The following is a 27,316-nucleotide window of genomic DNA, read 5'->3' as shown; positions in this document are numbered from 1 at the left end:
TGGGTGGCCACACCAAATGGTTTGTTTACTGCACTTTGTATGAAGTTAATTGATTCGTGAAATTATTTTGAGGATTATTGAGTGTGTTGATTAAAATACCATTTATATTTGGAGCAGTTTTTCCTGAATTATTACCTTAAATTTTAATATATAAGTGTGGCATCAACAAATACACAGATTTCAATCCAAGACATTTTGTCTTTTGTTGTATTTAATGAGATCTTTTACGCTTTAAATGTGAGCCCATCCCAGCTCACATTGGACAACAAGATTTTTCCTCCTTTTGTGCTTTTCTCCTCTAGAGTTATTACAGAATGTTGAAGACCATGTGGTCAAACTATGAAGTGCAGTGAGTGAATCGTGGCTGGAATGTATTTAACAATGAAAAACGTTTACTGAGGTTATCTTCCCATTAGAATCTGATGGGAAATAGTCGGGGGAGTGTAGAGAGGATTGGCATTGATATTTGCAGGATGAGGAAATGAAATTATTGTGGGTGTCATCTGGTAGCAGAGATGAGTGTTAATTAGACTTCTGCTAGAATGTAGTGAGCCATGTTAGAGTCACTGCGACAGGAAGAATTGTCATATGTAATATTTTAATTGTGCTGTAGCTTTTTCTTAATATGTGGAAATTGAAAGGGTGGATGGCAAAGAAAAAATTGCAACTAAATATAGTCTCAAAAATGCCACAGTAATTAATCTTTTGTCATCTCACTTTGGTTGTAAGTGACAACACACTTTGTCCCCTTTTAAAGTTAAAAATATTGAGTGATTCTTGGCCTAGTTCTAGCAGCAGAAATAAATATTAAAAACCTTTTCTGGCAGAACTGCATTAAAGATCCAAGAAAAGATTTTGATCAATCGCAGCTGGCAATTACGAATGCTGACATGCTGCCAGGAAGTCTTTAGATAAGACATTCTTATTCTGTAGGAATTCATAAATTCAGCGAGATAATGCTTTTAAGAATCAAAGGAATTCACAGATGAATTTCAGTCATCCTTCCAGACGGTCTCAGTCTGAGATGTGTGTAGTGTCACAGATGGGCTCAGAGGGTAAAGTCCTGTACTTCGGGTTTGAAATATATTATTCAAATACCCAAGGACAGATCACTCTTGAGTCAGTGAACACATGGGTGCAGTCTGCTGTAGGCAGTAACAAGAGAAAAAAATTTTGTCACATCCCTTAATCTGCCATGTCACATGTGCAGCTCCATATAGAATCAATTGGAGGAGATGAGCAAGCACAGGGGCTATATTTGTAGGCTCGGAAATCATAGCTGCCGGAATTAAACATGGGACTTACCTCGTAATATTCTTAACACAGTTTAACAACTTTTTCTGGTATAACCCCCTTCAGAAGCTGAAAAAAGTTCACGCCACCCCACCCTACCCCACCTCAAACTTTTTATCAATCATTAACAATAATAGGGGAAGCAGCTAATAAATAAACAAAGTATCCATGTTGAATTTTAGTCAAATAAAAGTCAGCACAATTGCATCAGCAAACTCTTGTTTATTTTCCCTAAATAAATCATATTCATTCAACTTAGTTTCTCTCCATATTTTTCCTCTGGTCATCCTCAGCCCCCCAGTTTGAAAACCACTATCCTATTTTGGCCTAAAAACAATTTAACAATTTATTTAAACAAACATTTTTTTAATAAATTAAATCTTAATCTTGATAAATCTTAATAAATACTTAAAATCTGATTTTGTATTGTGACATTATTAGCAATAGTGGTCTCATTGTGGCTCAAATTTTTATTTATCATAGAGAACCAGCAGTGTGAGCGGTTTAATTTGATCTATCTGTGCATTTTGATAGACCTGCCTTACTCACATTTGGTGAGTAAAATCTAATATAGACCTGCTGTCGGCCTGGAAGGCTCACATTGACTCAGCTGCTGACTCAGAGTTGTTTTCCTCCTGAGATTTCAGCTCTGTTCATGGAGTAGAAAAATAAAATATATTTACATTGTTCAAAGGCAAGTGTCTTTAGCCTGAATTCTGAGTCAATGAATGGACAAATAAACCTGAAACTACACAGATTATATCTAGCTGACAACAAAACACATGCTGTTTACCTGGAACTAATATGAAGCTTCAACAGTCTGAGTTTGTCAAGTTAAGTGGGTATCTTCCATCATTCACATAATTCCCTGCAGGTCCAGCCAGTGTTTGAAAACACCTGTGTGGGTGTGCAGGGACTTTAAAACAAGGCCAAATGTGATTGTGTATACTATTTTGTATACTGTATTTCAAATTTCATGTAGTTAAGACCTTCTTCACAATGAAAAAGCCATTTAAATGCTGTGAAACCCCAGCTGTATCTAACATAGACATCTAAAAACACTTTGACTCTTTAAATAAATGAAGCTTGGTTTGAACCTAGATGATTGGTCTTGTGAACCACAAATCCCTAAATGAGTGTTCACTAGCACAGTATCTCTGAAATCTTGTGAAGGCCACAAACATTATTTTGTTTCCCTAGAGTATCTGTACATTTTCTACATATACTGTATGTAGACACATTAATTTACTTTACAGTGGATACTTTTGTTGTTATTTTTAATTTGGCCAGGTATATTTTCCTTAATTGAAAATTACCACAAGAATAAAATTATATGGATAAAATAATAAGGTGAGACGTCGTGTTTAAATGCTTTTCAATCACATAAACACAGAATCTGGCTTTCTAGCATGAGAAGCCTTTTGACAAAGAGTTTGCCACTTTTATGCTTTTGTAGAAGATGGTTTCTTTTACACAATATAGTGCAAGTGGAATTTTTGAACAGAAGCTGGGTTTTCTGTTTATCTCCATAAAACTGCTTAACATCACCTATTCAAAGATGGCTCCCCTGAGAAAGATGCACCATTAAAGTGGGAGAGAGGGCTCATAAATGACAAACAGTGGGGGAGAGAGTGGTGCGTCTTCCCAGGGGAACGTCTATGAATTAACTCAGCGGCAGAATACGCAAGTGTAAGCAACAAGAGAGAGGTATTCTTAAAATGGAAAGTAATCAGAGACAGCACTTAAATGACAGATTACATATTTAACTCATTCCTTTTAAAAACAGGGTGTAATTACTCTCAGAATGAGCCAGTTTCTGTGATTCAGGTGTTTATATACATGAGGCGTTTTCCTTCTAAAGGAAATCTTATTCTCTTTGTCGGTGGAATGAAAAGCTCATGTTAGACATTGCTTATAACGATAATTATATTCACTCAGGCAATTTATTTTTGTTGGACACTCATTGATCACTTCTTGTACCACTTGGAACAGCAAAATGTGAAAGCATTCATGAGAATTACGTTATATCTTTTTGTAACAGAGAGCAGCAGAAGTCTAATTTAGATAATACATAATAACTCAAATATGTAAAATACAGAATGTAGGCAGATGTACAGTTGTAATTACATCGAGGATCTTTTGATTCTCCCTATTGGGTTACTTTAGGGGACAGGCTGAGCGCAGCTGTTTATATTCACAAGAAGTGCTAAGGCTACACTATTAGAAGAATACTGAAATGTTAAATGTGTGTGGTATCTCCAAAATGTCAGATTTACATTAATATTGAATGTGCATAATGTGGGTCTATCTTACAGAAGATAGCTTAGAGTAAAAAAAAGAAGATGAAGGAAAGAGAGAAATGATAAGTAAGGCTATGATAAGGTGTGGAAATTTAGATTTTGTAGCTGTGTAGGATAATTGCTTGTATCTATATATTTTTTTTTTTTGTTTGTTTTAAGGAAGACATTTTTTTGTTCTGATATATGATTTAACACATCCTGTGTGTGTGTGTGTGTGTGTGTGTGTGTGTGTGTTAGATCTCCATGAAGGAGCACCTCGAGGACAGCCTGTTGGAGTGCACCATGCAGGACCTGCTGCGTTACGACGACTACAACAACGACGGACACCTCAGCCTGCATGAGTTCTATACAGCTTTCCGTAAGTCTCTTTTTCTGTCCATTAGTGTCAGTCTCCCCTTTCATTTTTGTCGATTTTTCCTCAAACTATTTGTGCCAAAGACCAAGTTAACCTATCTACATTTTCTGTTAATAAAACATTGAACTTGTTTGTTTTAGTTGACAAACAGTGAAATAAATACGTCACCCATGCTTTTAAAACCTAAAAACACAGCTCACTGTCACCACTATTTAGAAACTGGAGTCCTCCCAGGACTCAGCCCTCAGCCTCTCCACATCAGGATAAAAGTGTTTCAGCCACAGATAAATTGATAATTACACACTAGCCCATGTGCCCAGACCCAGCTATGATTATAGCATCTGGAACAGCCATAATAGCCTTTGGGGTTTCGGCTGAGCAGCAGCTGAGAGCACAAGCAGATTTCACCTTATTAAGACCAATAATCAGAATTCCACCGATAATGTTACTGTAGCATCACCATCAAAACTCCTGGATGCCATGGCAACCTTCTGCAACTCTTGTTTTCAAACTTCTTTTCCTCTTCCATCTTGTGCTTGAACTGCAGTCAAATAACCTATATCTGAACCCAAAACGATGATAAAATCTGATGAAGCTGATGAATCCAGCAGTCAACTGTGGCAGGTGGCCATTTCTAAGGCTGTACCTTCAGCCTGTGCGGGTCCATTAAGCCTCAGCACTTATTTAGCCTGCTAATGACTGGTTTTAGTGGGAACGATCCTGCCATTACTTGGTTACACTCCCTTCACCTTCCAGATGGGCAGTGAGCAGATCTCTTGGTACCTATTTACCTACAGGCCTGCCTGCAGGTTTTAGGATGCGTTTGTCAATGCATTTTATGTTTGACAAGTAGTTGAAGGAGTGGGTTGGGAGCAATAAAACAAGCTATTGATCAGATGATGCTCAAGGTTAACTGTTGGGCTGCAGAACAGGCAACATCAAGGGGGAGTAATTAATTTTGAGTGGCGCATCTGGTGTTCTGGATAATGTTGATGGTGTTGAATTGTGCAAGTTTGCATGTAAGTGTGTGTGTGTATAAGTGCAGGTGAGTCTGTGTATTGTGTGTGTTTTTTTGGATGCAATCAGTGATGTCCCCAATGAGCGGTCTGGGAAGGAGAGCAGCCAGGAATCACAGGTGTGTTTAGCAGGGTGGAAACTTACAATATGGTCATAAGCTTGGAAAATAGAATAGGAATAATACACCTAAATGATGTGAGAAAGTTTTTTTGCCACGGGTGATACTTTAGCGTCAAGCTGGTTGTCTGATCTCAGCTGAAATACAGCTTTAGTCATGTTTGGAAACCCTATAACTCAAAGCGCAGCAGTAGGAAGTGTACTCAGCAATTCTCCTTAAGTTTTCATGGTTCTCCTCTGTTGATATTTTTTGTGTTCTGCAGCTTTGATGTAAGAATAAAAATCCTTTGGCCATTTCCCAAGAAGATAACTCCAGATTCATTGTAGCTCCCACAGTCACTGAACTTGTGCTGTTAAGAAAGGCTGATTGTTGTTTTGCCCCCTCTGTTGTCTTTGCTTTATTTAACGTATAAACCTTGACAAGCACACCGCTCTACAAAGCTCCATTCTGTTGCCACCCAGATCTATTTTTTATTTTTACCACAAATTGAATAGAGGGGAATATGCTTGGAGAGTACTCCTTGAAATGATTGCATTCTTATTGATTTTTTTTCACCCTTATTCTACCTTTTACAAGCCCAGCAGGTTGTTTTCACACACTTGTTTTTGCTTTTCTTGACTGCCTCCTTTGCACCTCTGTTAAGTAGAGTCTTTTTAAAAACCTATTTCTTCCTCAAAATGTATGGATTCATAATTATAATGATAGAATCATGCTAACTGAATATGACTGATGTCGTCTTAAAGATTACTGGCAATAACTGGGAGATGACAATCACATATATATCTGTGTCACATACATTTACAAGCAGTTTCTGACCCAATCAGTACAACCACAAAATCTTTAATTCCTATATAATCAGCTTTGTAAGTCACAGCATGATAGTTATTGGTATTATCTTATCAGGTATTGTGGCTACTTTGGAGTGTACGGTACAAGAAAAAACATTTGGAACCCCTACATTTATTTATTCCAAAATACTATACATGTTGTTTTTTATAGCATTCATGGTCGTTTATAATTAATGAATTAATCTTAAGTCTTGAAAAAAACTGATAACTCACTTAACTAAATCATGTATTTGTAGTGCTTGTCAGTGATTTCACAGTTGCATTCCCAGTATGTAACTCTACATTTTGTATTCTACTCAAGCTGCAACCTATTATTATTTTAATTATTGTATACATTATAAGTTGTTTAATCTTGTTTTTTTTTTTTTACTTTTTAATTAGTGACAAATGTCTATCACAAGTTCCCAGAGCCAAATGTGATGGCTATAGATTGCTGCTTTTGTCTGACCAACAGTCCAAAACACACAGGGGAGATCTACTGCTGCTGGACAGAGAGAACACTTGGCATTTCTGGATGATGATGTTTAGTTCAGTAAAGCCGGAAAAAGAACGACCTCTAGTTCTATGCTACAGCAGAAGTGAATAACCAACCTTTTCTTTGCCATAGAGCATATTGCAGGACAGAGATAAGGGCATAATGACTTTAAATCAGCTCTGTAGTTTCCTTGTGCTGTACGGTTTCACTGGGTTCTATTTTCCGAAGATGTATTACAGTGTGAACATTATGTAGGAGTGGATGGATTGTACATGTGCCCTTTGTATCCAAATTAGAACCACTGTACACAATAACTGCATAGTAATACATGTGCAGGAATTTGCTTTGCGGACGTCGGTGCTGTTGCCATAGCCAAAATGAATCACATTAACTGGTCGGAAAAAGACAACAGCACATTAGCACAACAGCTGATAGGTGAGCAAGCTTGTTGAGAGATATCTGTAGCCTGCAGATGTAACATACACAGTCACACAAGGTCAGAGCTCCTTTGAGGATGCATGTGTAATATATGAAGCTGCCCAGAGGTGATACATGGACTGCATGTGCATTTTGTATGATGAGTAATCTTTTGTAAATGTATCATCTGAGATAGTCTCACTGCACTTCGTAACACTGGCTTTCCCACAGTATCTGTAGTTCATCACAGTCGGTACAGTATATGCATTCAATGCATACACCTCCAGTAGACCATGTGTCATTATGGCGACAAGGTAGAGGTCACTGCTTGCATTGGAAAGCAGCACGGAGTTGGGAAAGACAAAGACAGCGGATTTCATAACACATCAGGTTCGGCTCACTACTGTGGCATTATTGGCCATTACTCCTCCAATTTACTGCCTTAAACTAAAGGTCTTCGTGTGATTATGGTCAAAAACTTAAGAAGTTGTCTTTACTTAAATGCAGAAACTTTGGGACTGTTGGAGACCCTCCACATCCTGCAGAGATCAGCATGAAAGCAGCACAACAAAGATAAACAATTATAGTCATGAATTCAAACTAATACCCAGGAGCCCTGCTCCTATGTCAGCACCAGCTTGTTTATTTTACTAAATCTTCATGATTGACTTTGGGTCGGTAAGCCAGCAAATTGGGAGCGCAACAGAGGAGCAAAGGAAAAAAACACCAGAAGAAAGACGACATGTGAGAAGAAAGCAGCAGGGCGGCAGCAGCAGAAAGACAGCAGGAGGATGGTGGGAAGTTTTAAAAGAACAGATGAGAAGAAAAGGGAAGGAGAAGATAATGACTTTTTGTTACTCTTAATCTTTCTGTTATAATTTTTTTGGCCATCATCATGTGCTGACATTGCTGTCTGAAAAGTTTGTGGTTATAATCTTTATAATGTACCTGAAAGTCATCACTTTGATCAGCAAACGAACTCCATTTTCAGCGAATGATCTTTTTTTCTCTAGTATTTTGATATCTGTGAAGGTGTCTGAGTTCATGAAGTTTAAGTTTGCTTATTGGACCTAATAGAGATATAGCTGAGCGTTTAACTATACAGTTATGTTAACAGAACCATTAGCTGTAAAGGTGCTAACTAGAGGTGTTTTTCTTAACAGCTGGTGGGCGTGTAGGACTGGGCTAGTTTGTCCTTGTTCCATTGTTCCTCCATCTTTTTCACACGTGCATTTCTTCCCCTCTGCTTGGTCACTTCATTTTTATCATCATTCTTACTCCACTCTGAGTCCATTTGTTTTCCATGACTCCAGTTAATAGTGGAATTATATGGAGATGCAGAGCTGCACTGGCAGGGCCACTCAGCATGTCTGACTAATTAATCATGAGGGTGAAGAAGCAGAGATGGAAGCGAGGAGGTGTATGAGGAGGAGAAGTGAGGATGAAATGGAGGAGGAGGAGAAAGGAGAGTATCATGGAGAGAGGAAGGGATTCTGAGAAGGGTGGGGGAGGGAAGATAAGGAGAGAAGAGCCAGTGGTGAAAGAAGAGCCTCTTATTCACTCTGGAGGGGAAAGCCCAGCTAGAGAAATGAAATTGAAAATGAGAGAATCTGGAAATAGTGGAATGAAAATGAAATGGTTGTAATTGGTCAGTTTATGGCAGAAAATTAGCTGCCGGGGTCAGATAAAGGTCAACAGGTTTTGCGTGTATGGCAAAATTCTAGAAAAACCTACAAGTCTTTGTACAGTTTACTCATTTCCCATTTAATTGATAGATTGTACATTCAATTAAATGTCAAATGAAGACACCAAACTGTAGCCTTGAAATAGCAAAGGAAAAAAAAACCAGAAACTCAACTGTGTTAATTTACAATGATGATAAACTGAGGGTAATCACATCTTTAAATTTGTGGAACTGTGACCAAACTATGAATAAATTATCTTATTCACACATGGCATGTTATTAAAACTTTAATTGACAAAAATACTAGATAATGTTATTATCATAGATACCATATTATTACCAAGGGTAAAATTTGTTTCTAACATGTGTGCATTATGCCTTCCTGTGGATCATAGATGTATCTGTGCAGTGCACACACTCAGGGACACCCACTTGAAACATCTATGTACATCCATACATATACAGTCAGAAATAGATAAGCACATGGGTAAGTGTACGTCTATAACCAACGCGGTATTCAGAGTTGCCATGGCGAGGGGATGAAGCTCGTACTGAAAGACAATTTTTAATTAATTAACTAATAATTTCAGAACCGCACTTACAGAAAAACTGAAATCACACATGAAAGATTTCTTTGTGTAGAACAGAAATCCAGCAGCTGCATTAGATTGAAATATTTTTCCTGCTGGGTTCTGTCTCCATGTTGCACCTTGTAAGTATCCAGAAGCTTGAAGAGAGCCCTGATTCCTCTGCAGCAAGATAATATCTTTGTGTGGCTGCCCGGCAGCTCCCGTCAAGGTTTGATCTTTCATGTTACTCAAGTTTGCCCTTAATCTGCACGAATGATCTTGCTGAGATCAGATATCACTTTTACAAGGGGAGCCTGTTGTTCTCTGACAGCCAAGTGGGCGAGAGACCTCCAGCTAAGCTCTTAACAACAAAGTGACTTTGAAGGGGAGGTCTTGGAGGTTCCTTCTACACACGTACAATAACATTCCCTCCCCCTTCTCCTCTTCCCTGCTTTCCATTGTTTCCTGTCCATGTTGTCTCCAACATATCCTTGTCTTTTTGCCACCCCTCCCCTCATTTTTTTCCTTCACCTGCTTTCAACACTTGTCTTTTGCTTTTATCTTTCCTTTCATTTCCTTTCCTCTCCTCTCCTCTCCTCTCCTCTCCTCTTCTTTCCTTTCCTTGCCTCCCCTAGCCAGTGCCTTATGCCTCATTACTGCTCAATGGACCTTTACAGCTAATTGCTGGTGTGTATAAGGGGCTTTCTGGCACTTTCCAAGTGTCGTCTCTATTCCTGGGTAATTACCCAGTGTCTGCAGTAACTGCAGTAACAGGTAAGGGAGTGTTGAGGCTTTGGTCCCACTTCTTCCATGCTGCACTGAGAGAGAGAGATTGATTTTTTTTTTTTTTAACAATTGTTTTCTTTACCCATACTGAGGTAACAATTAAAAATACATTGTTTTCATGGAAGGCAGAGGTAAAGGGATTTTTAATCAAAGTCAAACACAACTTTAGTGTCCTATAGGTATCACTGTGTAATCAGGCATATTGTAGCTCACAGTAACCACTTAGATCTCCTTTGTAATCCAAACAAATCACTACTGCCACTTACAAAAACACATTAGTTAATGTGAAACACTATTTAGCCAAACACCTGGCCGGCATTGTCTATTGAAAGCAGTAAATATAACTATTTTCATTGCATACATACATTATAAATCAATCTTAATCAATCTTAAATTACATCAATCATAAATATAAAGTGCTAAAATGTATATTTATCTGTATGTTGACATCCTGGAGTATTATTTTAAACTGCACAAAAGTATTTTTGTTTAACTGCTACAGCTTCATCTCTCACATTAATCATTTATTTTAGCCACTTCCTCTTAAACATATCTTACCAACATAAAACCACATGGCCAGCAGCAAAGTAAATTTTCACTTCTGCATAATTACCTCACACATACAGGCACTCACATTTGTACACATGCATGTCTGTTACACATTCAGTTGCACACATACTCACCGTACAGCCAGTGGTCATCCAGCAGTCTGTTCTGAATACAATAGTGAGAGATGCCCAGTGAGTTGTCATAGCAACTGTGGCTGTCTGTTTAATCCCTGAATCATTTATTTAGTGCAACACTTAGTTGATGCCGCTAATACAGGAGAGGAGAGGAGATACAGAATAGTGACAGTAAAGAAGAGCTACAGTAAAGTAAGCAATATGAACACTGCACATGATCAACAATTAAGGATGAGACGTGCAGGGTGTGAGATACAGGGTTATATTACCCCAGAGTGCACACACTGCAGGCAGGTGGACATCTTTAGTGCGTATGAGTGGGGAACATAAGGAGAGGAGAGCAGAGGAAAAGGAAAAATGAAATGTAAATTGAGCACAGCATGTAAATTCAGTGTTAACAATATTTGTAGGGAAACTTAGCTGCATATTTATAGCCTTTATTTTGTATTAATAATAAAAGAAAAAACACCAGGGAATGAGAATTGGCCCAGACTGTAGTTTTCCTTTGTTCATTTCGTTATGGGTTTTTCAAGCATAAACAACTTCTGGCTGTCAGACACAGAGATTATTCTTCTTGTATCCATCAGATATTTTGTTTTTAATATTTTTTTCATGTTTTTGATTATTTTTTTAAAAAACTGAAGGAATTAACACTCCAGAGTTGTTGCTCTTATCATGGCTAGTGTCAACAAATATCTCACTCATGCCCTTGCTGATGTTCTCGGTTACTGGAAAGGTTATATATTAGCATTCGGTGATTTTCAGTCTTCCTCAGAAACACTTTGTCCAGACAAATACAGTACCTTCTGCTGTGCAGACATCAGTCAAACATATGAGGGGACAGTATCTCAAGCCATACTACCAGCCTACCTTTTCCTATGAGAAGACATGCACAAGCTAATATGGATCAGTAAATTAGCCTGAAATATAGAGAGACAGCTGCTGTCTTTCCCAGTAGCCAATTACACAGACGTTGAAAGTGCTTATTACATTGAAAATAAACCCAAAACAATCTTTGTAGGAAATAAAAAGCTTTTCGTGGTGTACTTCACTTCTAACGGTGTAACTTTCCTTTTTTCATATTTCTATGGTTGCTTGGCCAGACCTTCATAATGTCACATTATGAAATATTTTGAAATCTTATGAAAGTTGACCAAAATCTTATCTTAACAGTCTTTAGATTTGTTGTCAGCCCCTACAAAACCAAATACAAGGCAAGATGCTACAGTAGAAGGAGCACAATTATATTTCTATAGCTTCTCAACTGGTAAAATTTGCCCTGTTGCTCTTATTGTACTACTGTGTATGGTTTCTCCACCTGACATAAAAACAACTGCTATATTGTATTCAGACGTGTTCTGAGAGAAACTAATTTTAGGAAACATACCGAATCAATAAATTAAATAAATGAAACGTCAGAAAATCCAAAATCGAAATTACAACAGTGAGTAAACCAAGAAGTACTTAACATCACAGATGGATGATGTATACAGCTGTAAGAGTTGCAGGGAGTTTTCTATTATTAAGTTCAGTTGAGTTTACCATTGTACTGCTTGCAATATATATGCAATAAGGTAACATTCAAATAATTAGCCACAAGCAGATTACAACCACAGATTCTGTCTTAATGTATCCCATAATTCTCATTTAAATCATTATGTAGCCACCAACAGGATATTTGAATATTTCAAGTATATATTGATAAACTTCCCACAACTCTTTTTTAGTTGTTAAGGCTTAGTACAAATCAAGCACCTAAATTTGGGATAGTCTCAGCGGTATGTCTTTGTTGAGGAAGAACAAAGAGAAGAGTTAGACTAATGTTTGCTTTTGGTACATTGAACGTGGTGCACTGAGGTACAAATTGCACTTGTAATTCATTTGTCTCTAGCTCTCACACTATCTGAATAATCCAGGCCTTCTAAGTGCAGATCATGTTGTTATGGGAGGGAAAAACACTCTTGTAAAAATCTCACAGTACATCTTCAACATCATGTAAGGATCATTAAGACATGACTTCTTATTGGTGACAGACTCACTGTTCCACCAGACGTCTAATATCTCTCATAATTACACATGCTGAATAATCCCATCCAACGCAGCCCCCCACCCTTGCTTCTCCATTTCCCTCATCTATCTATCCTTCTCTCATTTCCACCACTTTAATTTCATCTTTACGTCTCTAATTAGCCATAGAGATGTAAATCCATGCTTTGCAGGGACTCAAGGGGCTTTGCTTTGACCTATTACCCTTTCTAACATTTCTTTTCTGGTCCCCCCATCTCTTTGCAGCTATTCTTATTTTTTTTCTCCTTTCTCTTTCCTTTGCAACCAATGGGTCCCAAGGGCGGCAAGTGTGTTCCAACGCACCATAATTCACAGGCAGCTGCCCCCAGGCTGTTAGTGGAGCAGCATGTGGTCTGCTTTTATCTCTCTCCTCTAACTCCCGCTCTGGCGAGGAAATAATTCATTATCATGCCTCCATTGATTTGCTCTTTCTCTTGCCTCTTTGGTGAAACAATCCCCACTTTCTCTCTCTCTTTTTCTTATTTTAACACCCTTCTGCAATTTCAAACAAGTGTGTGTCTATATGGATGTGTGTGTGTTTGCCTCTCTGGTTGTGTGTGCTTGCATGGGAGTGGTGCTCTTCCCCCTTTTTCTCCTCTCATCTCCTCAACAAAATCCCCTCCAGCATCCACCTTCATCAGCTTTGAAAATGTTCTCTCAGAACAAAGGAGATAAACACAGCAGAAAAAGGGCGAGAAAAAGTGACTTTTTGCAGAGAAAAAGGAAAGTATATGGTAGCAGATTTATAGAACACAAGACAACCCAACAAGGTTAGAGTACAACCACATAATCTGTCATGGCTGGATAACCTCAGCTTTTGGGTACTGTGCTGTTGCAACGTTTCTGTGTGAAAGAGTAAGAAATATTTCCCGTGGATGCACTCAGAGGGAATGTTGTTTTCTTCAGGTAAACATCTGTTCTTTGTAAATCATCAGTGAGTTGGTCCAGATGGCTTGGTTATAGTGATAAGCTTCTTTTTTTTTTAATGAAAGAGTTGATTTCTCCTCTGTTTGTAGCTGGACGGAGGCCAGTATTGACGTCACCAAGCTGAACTCGACAAACACTCACATCTTATAAAGGGATGAAAGACAGTGGAACGAGGTAAAGGAGAGAGAGAATGAAGTGACTAGCTGTGGTGGCTCCCAGCTGAAGTGCTTATTTCACAAGCAGCCGAATCTCACACAACCGAAACCCAAACAAACACCTAAGGGGCTATTCATTTTAGTTCCTCCATATTCAAAAGGATGAAACTGTGTTGTGATTAGAGTAAGGACCACAAATGCAGGAGAGCCACAAAAAGATGCTAATGTTAACCTGGCTATGCTGCCTGTTTACACATGTTTACCAGGTAGGAAGGAGAGAATAGGATTTGGGAGGAAGCCAGAAGTGTCAAGAAAGGAGAAGGACAGAGAGAGATAGAGAGGATTTACAGGAGCAGGTGATGCATAATTATATGTTTCCACATGTTTGCCAAGGTCTAGAGGAGCACAGAGTCGGGGTGAGAGAGCAGCAGGGTAAGGAGTAATCAGGGACTACGGGGAGGAAAGAAAACAAGAGTAGGTAATACACAATTACATGTTTCCAAGAGTCTGGGGCTGCAGTAACGACTGGGGGGAGATGTGGAGGGTATGAGAGATTAGAGTTGACAAAGTGGGAGGAGGAGAGAGGAGGGAGTGAGGATGAATAGAGGAGTGGGGAAGGCATAACCACAAAGCTGAAGCTAGCAGCGAAGAGGACAGATGAAGGGCAGATGGAATGGACACCTTTTTAAGAACTTTACACACATCTGGGAAATAGTAACTCAGTGAAGAAAGTGAGTGAGTCATACTCCTGCTTGTCTCCCTGAATAAGAAGTGTCAAGTTGCACTTCAGTGATGCTTAGAGACAGTAAGAGTTTGGCAGCATTAGGCTGTTTTCAGTTGTGAATTTGTGTAATTTGTTAAATTTGCCACTCTCGAAAAGCACACAGGCCTGCTTAGTCAGGTTTGTCTAAGTGTCCAGATGCAATAAAGGAAGTCATTAATGTATATTTGCATGTGTGGACCACTGCAGGTATCCAAACACATCATTAGTAGTGAAAGAAATCCACAAAAAACAGCTATGCTTTGCTCTGTGTCTTCTCTGTTGGTGCTATAAAGTCAGGCAAAACTTAGAGGGAGGATTTCAAGGAGGTCTAACACTCAAATTACTGGGACAGTCCCTTAGATGCCAATAATTGGAATCATTAGTCGAGATGCCCCCAAATCGATTTGTATTTTATCAGTCCAATCACTGCATCTTTTTTTTTTTTTGTTTGTTTGTTGCATCATTGTTCACCTTGTAGGGGTAAATAACTGAACTATGACCAGGACATGTACTTGCACCGGACTGCGCTGTAACTGGGCACAAGCTTTGAATAGTATATTCCTCAATTGTAGGTAAGGTGTATTGAAACATCAATGGAGTTGAGTTGAAGGTGATTTGTTGGAAAACCAGTCTAAATGAAACTTGAAAGACTAGTTTATTGTTGTTTTAAAGTTTTCATAGTGAACTGGAACCCTTCTGATATCTGAAAAAGAATTACATGACTCCTGTATAAGCCCTCACACCAGCAGCCAATATCATTTAGTGGCTTTCAAGGAATTTTCAAAGCTAGAATTTTTTTGTTCAGTAGACTTTGAAAGTGCAGCTTTGACAGCTTCACAAAGCTGAAATAGTCGAGCATTTTCAAGCAAGTGTGTACAAGAGAGAGAAGGGGAAGAGCAGGTAATCCCATATCTCCAAAGTCTTTATTCTCAGGAGTGTGGTCTGATTCTTTGGCTCAGCTCAGTGTTGCATGCTCCCAGCAGAGTGCTAGTACACAGCATCTCCTGTGGCAACAAGCTCCTATTCAACCCAGTCTTCTCAAACAACATGCGCTGAGCTGGCTTGAGGGTTAAAGCTCACAGGCTTCTTTGTTCCAAGATGAAGTTTTTTTGTATTTGGTTCACAAGGCTAAATCCCTGTTACAAGCTACACGCATGTGGAACACCTTGATGTGTTGTTGTACTACACAGTGGAAATGCAGAAAGAAACTCAGAAGCTTTTGAGTTTGACAGATTGATGTCAGGAACACAGCTACAACAATGAGGATTGCAGTGGCATGTAGACAGCTCCTGCACTGGTTAGAAAGTTTGAAGCAGCTAAATTCCCCCATCACTCGCAACATGACAAGAATATTTGTTTTACACACAAGAAAATAATTAATCTAATGCCCTTCTTTAAAGATGTGTGTGTAGGAGAATGAGCTCTAATGATGAGATAATTCTCGCTGGTTTTTACTTCTGTGGCTACAGGCATTTCAGGTTCACAACCTGTTTTGTGATTGGCTGTTGCAGCCTGTAACTATGGTATAAAGATGCTTCTTATTGTCTCGTTTGTTGTTGAAATATAGTTGCGTCTTTTCTGTTTAAGCTTATTCAGACAGCTTATTGGTCCATCACATTTTTTATACATTCGAACAGAAAGAAATGAGGTCAAAAACCACAGAGGAGCGCAGCTGTGAAAAAGAGTCTTTACGCAAATTCAAAGGTGCCATGTCCTCTCTGACATTGCATCTTTTACATCTCATAATGGACGCTGATTCCGGTATTGACATAACAAAAAGCTCTGAATCAGCCATGGCAGAGCCTCTGTGTTGTCATTCAGCATGCAGTTGCTGGACAAAAATTACGCCTTTGGCCAGGTTGCTCACACCTGCACTGTGAGTGTTAATGTCCGTGTGTGGCAAACATTAGCATACTATCTTCTGAAAACACATGGGTCACTAGTTACTTGAGGTCAGATTCTTATGGAAAAGCCTCAGTTGGGGATTAAACCCATGTCCTTTTCACTTTGAATAGACAGTTCTACCCTCCAGCCTCTGTGCTGCCCACATAGAGTTTAATCATTAAGCATGCAGGAATTTAGCCTGAAACTTTCATAATTATTTTCAAAACTCCTGTCATGCTTGGAGGATCCATAATAATTTAGTAGTGTGGTTTATGCATGGCGTAGACAAACTTTATTCTCCTGTAATTCATTGCACAGTAAAGAGAGAAAGAGAGAGAGGGTTGGGGGAAGAGAGAGTACTCCAGGGGAAAATATGGAGCAATTAATCAACTTCATCAACTCATCAGCAGCTTTTTAAAAGCCCCGTTAGTGGTTATAATGGTACCATGTTACAATGCCTGTTTAGTTCGCTTTTCTGCTAATTAATCATCCCACATTTTACCAGGGTGTAAAAGAAAGAAGCAACGATAATTTGTACCAGTCAACTGATGCTTCTCAGTTTCACCAAGAAAATCAATATTTATTGCTCAAATCAGCATCAGAATGTTTAAGTAAACTCATCTTTATCAGATAAAAAAGTCTATCTCAAAAAATTCCTCTCCTTGGTTCAGTCCACTGATATGAAGAGGCTTCAGTCTATGAATGAGTTCTCTTTCCAGTTGGTGTTTTTTTGAACATGATGGTCACAATTATGGCTGAAGTTTTTAATAGCCAAAAAAAAAAATCTGACTTATTACATCCTCACTTGAGTAAAATGATCAGCCAGTTTTGTGAGTGGTCCCTATGCCACAAGGACTACAGATTGCAATTATTATTATCCTAAATTTTAATGAGGGTTTCTGTTATGAAAGCATTAGTGTTATTAACTCACAGATATAGACTTTATCAACAGATGTAAATTTAAGGTGGGCGTCCATTTAGAAGCAAGAACATAGTGTTTTACATCATACATACTGATGCATGTATTCAGAGGTTTTGACAAGTAATTTGTAATAGTTTAATCAAAAAAATGCATTTTTCCAGTTGTTTTATGTACTTACTGTAAAATTAGCTGAGCATGGATTCCTGGAATTCCACAAATTGTCTTGATGGTAAATTAGATAAATCAACACTATTTATCCAGAAGTGCTCAATCATAATTCTACAAAGTCCCTTGTCATTAGAGTAAAGAACCCCGAAACCTGAGCCAAGTTTGATTTTGTTTCTGCTATTAATATTTATATCAGGGACACACTCTGGGGAGCATTTTCTCAAAGGAAAATTAGCTCTCCTCTATAGATTTTATTTCAGAGCTCTACATTCTGATGGTTTTATAGATTAACTTGTTTGTTGTGTTATACTTGTCTGATTGTATTGTTAGTTTAACATTGCTAGGAAAGTGTTTTAGTATATTTCTTTTTGTTTCCTATCTGACTTATTTTCATTGTAACTTCATTATATAGAAAATGCTTGTTATCAGTATCATTTATAGTTATGTCGGGACTGCGGTGGAAATTAGCTGTTGAGCTGACCTCAGCACATTTACATTGATGTTAACGTCAATGTTGATTATTGTGCACTGTCCCATGCATATAAATAAACAAAAGCTGTAAGGTTGGACTTATATTAACTTTTACTCATTTCCACTGTTTGGTACACTTCTGATAACTGCTACTACTCAGTTTGGGTTTTGCAATTACAACTTTCTAAGAAAGAGGCTGTGTGTCAAACTTGGAGTATAAAAATGGACAGAAGTGGGTTTTTACCTGGCATGGTGGGGTCTAACAAAAGATGCTATTGAGTTGCTATTGGAAAATCCAGTATTGCAACTCATAATAGCCTAACTCACTCAAACGATAGCTACCACAATATTAAGAGTATGATAGTACAACTAATTTCTTATCGTCACTCGCAGCATATATCATCATGTCGCCCAGCCCTCCTAAATTGCATCCTAACTCTGGATGATGAGTGACACAGGTGCTTACTGAGCTGGTCAGAGGCATATACTCAGGCGTTTAGGAAGCTAAATTATTCAACCAAAATCTAGTGAGGTACCAGAATCAGGCAACATGCTGTTCAGGAAGGTGCAGCTGTTCAGTTGCTTGAAGCAAAATATGCTGGTGTGAACATCTAGAACTGTATAAATATGATATATATAGCACTGTTGTTCTCAGCAAACCCTCCTTGGATCAATAATTTTACATGAATAAATGAATGTCAAACTTTATATCATCTGATCACCTGCCTCTGTTTCTGCATATTCAACATAGATTCAACCTCTTCAGTGAAAATAACAGACATTATGGTATTTACATTTAACTCCAAAAAAAATATTAAACAATTAAACACAAAACAAATTAGTTTTCCTGTGAACTCAACTCTTTTGTTCCACTGGACTGGTAAAGTACTGGTTCAGTTCTGTATTTAAGTGCTGCATTCCCCATGGTATCTGATTGAACAGATTTGATTACAAAGTTATCTTGACCAGCCTTGTAATGGACCACACATCACTTCCACTTCACTTGTACAGCAACCCGAAACATTTTCTTTACATATCAAGTCTATTTTCTTTGAGTTACACACAGAACTACATCAATTTTGGATTGCGAAGTGAAGGGTGCCAAAACTCTTTTAGTAGTAGTAGTATTGTTATTGTTTTCTGTGATGTGTTAGAACTGATGCTGAGGTCTAAGAATGTACTAGAGTGTACACTGGACTAGTACAGATTTATCACCAAGGGAGGATAGATGAACAGCATTTTTACTACCATGGCCTCTACTTTAAGAATCTTAAATGGATTGTTTAAACACATGTGAGCATGGGCAACCTAGTTTTAATAGTAGAAAAGCTGTTTAGTAACCTTAAAATATCTAAGTATGTACACACAGGACTGTTATGCTGAAATGGTTTCACTTTGTCAAACTGTAAAACAGCACTTTTTAGTTCTGACAGATGACTACGGTGTACTCTCAGTGCAAAACCAGAGCAAATAACTTGAGTTTAAATGAAAGAGAAACAATGCTCTTCACTTACTGTTTCATTTGTGTCTGTGGATATAGAGACTCTTCTTTTCTTTATTCTTCCCCTCTCTCTCTCTCTCTGAAGAAAAAAAACATAACCTCTCTAAATTGTACTATAACTAATCAAATTCAAAATACAGTACCCAGTGTTGTGCTCTCACCACTTTACCAGTCTGAATTCAAGGGTCCATTGACCCCTTTAACATTGGAGTGGTTTCTCTGGAAAACAGCCCTCATGGGAGCTACATGAAAGACAGTTATTGGTGTTTCTATTCCTCTGTCCTGCAGCTCTAATCAGACTGATGTTGGTTAATTTATGCATGAACATCAGAAAACTTGCATAGATTTTATTCCTCCCTGTGCATAACTCAAGATGCAGACGTGCACATTTAAACACATACATTCGAGACACACACATTCAGCTCCCAGTATATCATTGTGTATTCTGTCTCTATCAAGGCGGACCCTCAGGTCAGGTCAAGCTGTGACTCCTGCAGTGTAGAGTTGTGCTGCAGGCCACTAATCTCTCTTACCCTCCTCCTCCACAAGGCTGAAGGGGTTTTAAAATGAGAAAGCCCACTTAGCCAACCCTGTCAGAAAATGCCTTTGCAGTTTACAGTAGGAGGCCTAGCTAGTAGAGAGAGGGGAGGGGCGGTCTTTTCCTCTATCCATAAAGATGAAAGATTATCCAGATTGTCAGAGATCTTATGCTTCTATCAAATGAGAGTATCGTTTTAATGAATTGGGTTTCATCCGGCCAAATGAAGTATGGGAGATTAGCTCCAGACTGTCAGCTTGTTTCCATTCAGCCTCTCAGAGCAGGATGACTTTTTTTGGCCTTTGAGATTTAAAATGTCCTCAGTTTTTATCAAATCAAAGGGTGTGAAGATATGATTTTTTCCAAGCTGTCTTGAACTTGATTTCTCTAAATGAACTCTTCATCTTTTACCATTTCTTTCAGACTGCATATATTTTTTTAAATGGATTGTGAAACAGACGGTGAAGTTATACAAGACGCATCACGTAATGCTTGCGAGTCAAATATTTACTTTTGCACGGTTCATAATGTTTGATATCTTTTAGGAATCAAACTGGATACATAAAACCTGCATATACAATAATGATATTTATTAGTTTGGCGCAGGTAAAAGCTTTCACACCAAAGTTCCCAAATATTCACAAGCTAATACAGTTTAAAATAAAAGTCAAAACAAACTGACTTTATTTTATTGTTATTGTCACATATTTTCTGAGTTACATCATATGAAATTCCAATTTCAAGGAATTTGGAAAGGTTAAGGGTTTTTTTTTCTAGGGAAAGATTGAAAAAAGCACAGACATGGTCCTGTGGCTCTATTAATAAAAGAAAAAATGTCATGAAAGACATGACGGCCTAAACGCTCGCTTTCATCTCAGTCAATATAATGTGACAATGCCAGTGGGTCACAGCATGTTTGAATTTAGGGAGTCATAACATTAGAAACATTGGGAAAGCTCTGGAAAAATGACTTGCAGTGTGACATGTGATAAAGCCAATATTGATGTAACTTTCCTTTCAACTGTATTAGCACAAGGTGATTTACAGGCTTGGCATTAAAGGGACAAGGGGCAGCAAAGGTTTGTGATTCTGTCTCAAATGACAGACACGATTGTAAAGCAACACACTAACTGAATGTATATTACTAAAATAAAAGTTGGTATCTGGAGTTTGGAGATCTTCCACTTAGGTAAACATATCTGTGAATCCTCCAGACAGGCAATTAATCTGCTCATTTTACCGGCCTTAGGGACTGAATGAAACGGTAAAGAAAGCTCTCCCCTTTCATTACCAAACTGATGCCGGTTCATTATTGAGCCTCGTCCTCTGTAAATCCACTGTCGCCTTACAATGCGTTCAGGTGCTTAGCAGCAACACCCACCTCCGAAACGGGCTCTGTTGTTAGCAGCCTGTTCCTGCAAAATTGGTCATTAAATAATGCAGGGGGAGACATTGTTCCCTTTAAATGGCATGGAGAGTGTGCACTTCTAGGAGGACTATGGTAGATACCTTGAGTAATACATATTGTTGAAAGCAGCAGGCTTATTTTTAGTGCGTAACTCAAGAAGTGGCTCTCAAATAAGACAATAAACTGGAGAAATATCTTATAATAATCCTGTGAAGGCATTATAATAATATTTTTTTCTGGCTTTTTAAAACGTGGTTTTTCAAAAGACAGGTTTGTAATTTAGCTGTCCATCTTATCACACTGTGTGTTCTGTTCTGGGAAATGCTGGAAGTCATTTTTCAGCCAAAAAAAAAAAGAAGTAGCAATTTTGACAAATTATCATGCACTCACCATAAACTAACCTCCTATTATTTTATTTAAATTTAGTAGAAATGCAGCAATAATGGTTCTCATCAACTTCTAACCAACACAAAACACACAAGTAGGTGTCCAGCTGCTGTGAAGTATTCTCAATCTTCTTCAATCTCTCTAAACGCTCATGCAGCCGAGGAGGGAGAGCAAGCAGAACCAGATCTCCTGCCAATCTGCTGCTCCTGGTTTATTAATACAGCTTGGAACAGATTGTTTTAAGATACTCCTTCCTGCACACATATTCCTACTCTACCCTTCCTCCACTGGCTTGCTCTCTGTCTTCTCTTTGTGATCCTAACAAGACTTGTTCGCTGTCTAGTTAAGGGGCCCTACTGGCGAAGAAGCACCATCTTGGCTTTCCTAGCAAGTTGAGAGACAGCCAGGCAAGAAGGCACTTAAAGTAGAACAACAGGGAAGAGAGAGAGACAGCTTAAAAACAGGAGAGAAAAGAAAAGAGTGAGATGGAAAGGAACACTGACAGATAGTCAGAGTCACAGAGATATTGAGAGTGTGAGAGGCCCTGTGAAGGACAAAGACAGAGAGAAATAGCCAAGGATGCAAACAAAGCATCTGAAAGAAAATGAGGTGGTGGGTGGAAGAGAGAAGGAGGTAGGGTGAGATAGAGAAGAATGGGAAGTTAGAGAAGCAATGATGAGCGGCAGCAGAGGATTCCTCTGTACCTGTGGAGGAGATTAAGGGTCTGCATCCAGTGTGATTAATGAGCTGGCCGCTGATTGCTCATCCCCATATCCCTCCCATGAATAATCACCACGCCAGCATGAGTTTGAGTTACTGTGTGTGTGTGTGTGTGTGTGTGTGGGTGGGTGGGGGTGGGGGTGGGTGGGTGGGGTGGGGGTTTAGTGTATGCATAAGAGATGGAGAAAAAGGAGCGTGAGTAAATGATCAGTATATATGAAAATATGAGATGTGATATATATTGTATGCATAGAAGTAACTAACTGAGAGTGCATAGTTATTGAATGGGCACACATGTACAGTATAATATACAATATACTATTAATTCAGTGTGTTTGAAACATGCATGATATATTTACTAATAGCTGCAGCCCACCTACAGAGAGCAGCCCTCACACCGAATGCACAGTGACACATGGTGGGAGTCGTGTCTGCCTGTATGTTCTGCTGGTGTCATTGTGTGTCACAGAGGACATTATCACGTGTCATGTAATTTCAGAGAATTTATATCAGTTTATAAATCAGTTGTATTAAAAATAAAACGCTGTGTAAACTGAGCATCTGTGGATTGAGTTTTTCTCTGCGTCAGCCTGGGATTGGGTGATGTAACAATATGTGCATAGGATGATAAAAACTTGTCAGCCAGCAGAGATTTTGTTTTACCATTTATATTGCGCTAGCTAACATTTTAATATCAATACTTATATTAGAACAATGTTGGAAATCTTGCATATCAGTGAGCAGGGCTGCTTAATGGGGCTGTAATATTGGATTGTGATGATTTGTGCTCAATTTGTTGAACTACCTTGATTTTTTTTTTTTTGGTATTTAATTAACCGAATTAGGTTAAAACTAACATCCAGTTATTTAATCTATAAAGTATTTTAATGTAATCTCCAAAAAATGTGTGTATCACAATACACTGTATATTTATGTCACATTATAAAATCACATACTGTATACATGTTTTGATACTGTGGCTCAGGAGGTAGAACGTGTCTTCCATTTATCACAGGGCTGGTCCTGTCCACATTTCAAAATATTCTTGAGCAAGTCGTGTGTGTGTGTGTGTGTGTGTGTGTGTGTGTGTGTGTGTTAATTATAAAGCACCATGTAAGTGCAGTTTTATCATTATTATCCACCCGTACATACATTAATGAACAAATGTTTAAAAAAAAAAAAAAAAAAAAAGCTTATGAAATGACAAATTTGTGTTTTAGAATTTATTTTATTAGATGGATTTACTTTGCATCTATAGTCAGTACCCACATCTTTATTCTTTCATTCTTTATGCTATTTTGCTCATGACAGGTTCATAAGCAGACTTTGAAGCACAAACCTACCTTTTTAAGCATCACCATGGATACTGCATACTATATTGTTGCATGTATTCCGGGTGGTTTTCCAAGCATTTTTCCTAATTTTGCAGGACAATAAAAGATTATAAGAGTAACAGGTGTCAGCATGTGTCCCTGTGATTGAAGGTGTACTCTGTGCTGAGGAACCTGTGTTTACCCACAGCCTGACACATTACTATTGTGCTCCATTGCCTGGTGGTCTAAGATTGGCTGTTGTCATGACCTTTTGGTGGTTGCATAGCAACTATCAATGAGAAAATCCATTTTCTTTCCTGTAAAAAAAACAAAAAAAAACACAGTTTTAGTTGGGGGCCTACCAAAGTGCAAGCATGACACCAGCATGAGGTTGCTTTGAATCGTACAAGACTCCATTGCTAAGTAGCTTGGCAGCTTTGCAGGAACATGTAGGAAGTGTGAAGGCTGGCAAATCAAGCCCACTTACTGTAGCAGCTGCTTTTCACTTAGTGATGAGCTTAATCATTAATGCCTGAATCTTAATTTACCAAATGAGGCCAAATGAGGATATTTTTTTCATGAGGGTCAAATATGAATAATCGAGACTACCGTGCATATATTTGCATACATGACACATGAGGGGAGGAGAGTGTACATGTCACGGGTGATACACTACTCCAACGCTCGCATTCAGTGTGAGAGACACAGAGGAAGAGCACTCTGGCTTTCTAATGTGGGGTGTCTGAGGTGTCACTGTCACCAGCCCAAAGCATTGAAGACTTTATTCACCAATAGAGCATGTTTTTGTAAGTGTGTCGCTCTTGCTGTGTGTGTGTGTGTGTGTGTGTGTGTGTGTGTGTGTGTGTGTGTGTGTGTGTGTGTGTGTGTGTGTGTGTGTGTGGCTCTTGCTGTGTGTGTGTGTGTGTGTGTGTGTGTGTGTGTGTGTGTGTGTGTGTGTGTGTGTGCGTGCACACGTCTGTCTGTCCTCTGAGGGGCTCAAACACCCTTCTGATCCAGAAAAGAGGATTAAAGTAAACAAGCAGCCATTACTGTGGTAGCATCTCATATGAAAACTGTACAGTCTCTGATATGCTATACTGTATGTTATATATAGACATATGCATGTCTAAAATAACCTGTCAGCCAAGTTGTCATGGACTTATTTTACCTTTAATCACCAAAATTATTCCTGGATTGTGCTTCAAGCTTTAACTTTTGAAAAACAAAAAAGGAATACAAAATCCAAAAGCCTCAGCTCACATGAAATCCCTATGTTCTGTATGTATACTCTTTATAGGTACAAACAAGAAAGTCTTCTACAACTTTATATGTTGTGGATTTTTATCAAATTATTTTATTTCCTATGATAACAATACAATAAGTCATGGATGCAACGTTGTTGATTAACAATCATATTCTATCAAGTTTTAAAGTTTCTAAGTTACTACATTTTCACAGCCTTTGTTAACGTTATTATTTTTCTCCCGAAGCTTACTGTATGTCATAACCAATCTCAAGTAAGAGTGATAAAACTACATTCACATAGGCTACCTTTATCTGTCAGAGTTGGTGATCGCAGATCGTGATTAATCCAAATGTGTGATTTCACTGTCAGTGACACTGACCCCAGTGATGCTAGTGTCGCTAGAGAGCACAACACATAAATCAGTTTGTGGGTAAGTCTATAGAGATAGTGTAGTCTGAAGAGAGCTGAGGACAAAATGTTTCCTGACATGTTGTGTTTTGCCCTATGGGACTGGTTTATTAAGAGATTTCTACAGCTACAGGGTCTGTTGCTAAAAGCACATTTGCCATATTTAGTAATTTGGTTGACTTTATCACACATGCATTAACTTCAGAGAGACGCAGATCTAAGAAGAGCAATGAAATATTTACTAGATTGGTTTCTATCAAACCATTTTTGTGAATTTTAAAATACTGAAGTCTAAGAATAAAAATACATTTAAATGTCTTTATGTTGACAAGATGGAGATTTTTGTCTAGATAATTTTTCAGTAAATGGTAATGGAAATGTATTTTGACTTATAAGGACACAGCAGGTCTGGCCAGTTACTTTGCACATCAGTTAAAAAGTGGCTTTGGACAACCACACAGCACAATCTCCCTCAATCCCATTTCACAGCATTATTAAATTTGCACTCACTTTGTTCCAACCTAGTTCTAGTGAGATAATTAATTGCTTTTACCTTTCTAATTTGCATTGTATTCTCAAGGATGTCATGGTGTAAAAATTGCAAGCTGGACACCTTGATGAAAACTCTCTTGAATATCGGCTCTCTGTCGGGAGCAAGGACTTAACATGATTTAAAGGCATTTTTATTCATTGACAGATATTATGTTATTTTATGTGGATAGAGCTTCTAAACCATTAAGCATGGATTTAGTCATTTTCAGGTGAAAAGATGTGTAGGTGTAAACTGAGAGGTTTTTTGATGGCTAGGTTATATACCGGTTGTTTCAACATCATTTCAGTAACTACATGTAATTGTGAAATACAGTAACATTAATGCTGTTGAACCAGTGGTTATATGAAAGCTATGCACCTAAAACACTTTATCCCAGTGATAAAATAGATGGCTCAACATTTTTTGACCCACAAATCAACAAATTTATCCCTACTGGGTGTCTGTCAGCTTGTTTTCTTGCTTCCTATCCCCGCTCACATGGCTCCTCACATCCCACTCCTTCACCTATAACCCTCTTTCCATCTGTCTCTCTATTTCTCCTCCTTGTTCTCTGGCCGTCACCACCTCTCTCTCTTTCACTCCGTTATCTGTCTTACCCTCTAAAAAAGTCATGGTGTTCTGCTCCTCTGCTTTGTGACTTGATGTCTTATTCCAGCTCACGAGGGGCTGGTCTCATAAAAGTGGAAAGGGACAACACTCTGAGCCGCAGTCTTCAGCTCACCACATTAGTTATTCCCTGGGAGATTGTCTACGTGCTCTGAATTGAATTTGTCTCTCTTCCTGTCTCACACACGCACACATTTTTACTACTTCTCTTATGGCCCTGTCTTTCTTTCTTTAATTTGATTATCCTCTTTTACATACTACATATGTTTTCTTCTTCCTTGTCAGTGTTTTCTTTGTCCTCACACACCCTGTTTTTTGTCATTTAACTATGCTTTCTTCTGTCATTACTTCTCTCTTACAGTATTTCGCCTTGCTCCCTCTCCTTTCACTTTCTCTCTCTCTCTCTCTCTCTCTCTCTCTTCCTCTCCTTACTCATGCTATACTGTATGTCCCTCCAGAGCTGGATACAGGAAACCTCCCTGTTAGTTCCGTCAGCCCGTCCATAGCTCAGTTAGCAGGGCTGATTGATCAGTGGAGCTTCTGAATTCCCCAGAAAATCAATTACTAACTTACACATTGGAGCTATTTTGGGAGAAAGGGGAAAACTGTAAGAATCATTAACTAGATAATGTCATGACAACCTTCCACAGCCAGCCGGGGCAGAGCAGGCACTGCCTGTGGATATGCAATTTGTCTGGGTCATATGAGAACGGGCCGAACATGGGAGGGTGTTT

The 27,316-nt window shown here is 38.5% G+C and overlaps 1 protein-coding gene across 1 annotated transcript in view; it reads left to right on the top strand.

The window, feature by feature from the left end:
• fstl4 (follistatin-like 4) overlaps nucleotides 1–27,316 on the top strand; it is a 223,803-nt gene that overhangs the window by 146,396 nt on the left and 50,091 nt on the right. Inside the window, exon 6 of the mRNA XM_056396883.1 lies at nucleotides 3,831–3,951. Within this exon, the coding sequence (XP_056252858.1) occupies nucleotides 3,831–3,951 (121 nt within the window). The remainder of the gene's footprint in view (nucleotides 1–3,830; nucleotides 3,952–27,316) is intronic.

The sequence above is a fragment of the Seriola aureovittata genome, chromosome 15, assembly GCF_021018895.1.
Source record: "Seriola aureovittata isolate HTS-2021-v1 ecotype China chromosome 15, ASM2101889v1, whole genome shotgun sequence".
In the NCBI taxonomy this organism is placed as follows: Eukaryota; Metazoa; Chordata; class Actinopteri; order Carangiformes; family Carangidae; genus Seriola; species Seriola aureovittata.
Note: the sequence above shows the minus strand (reverse complement) of the source record. Positions and strands in the feature narration are given on the sequence as shown.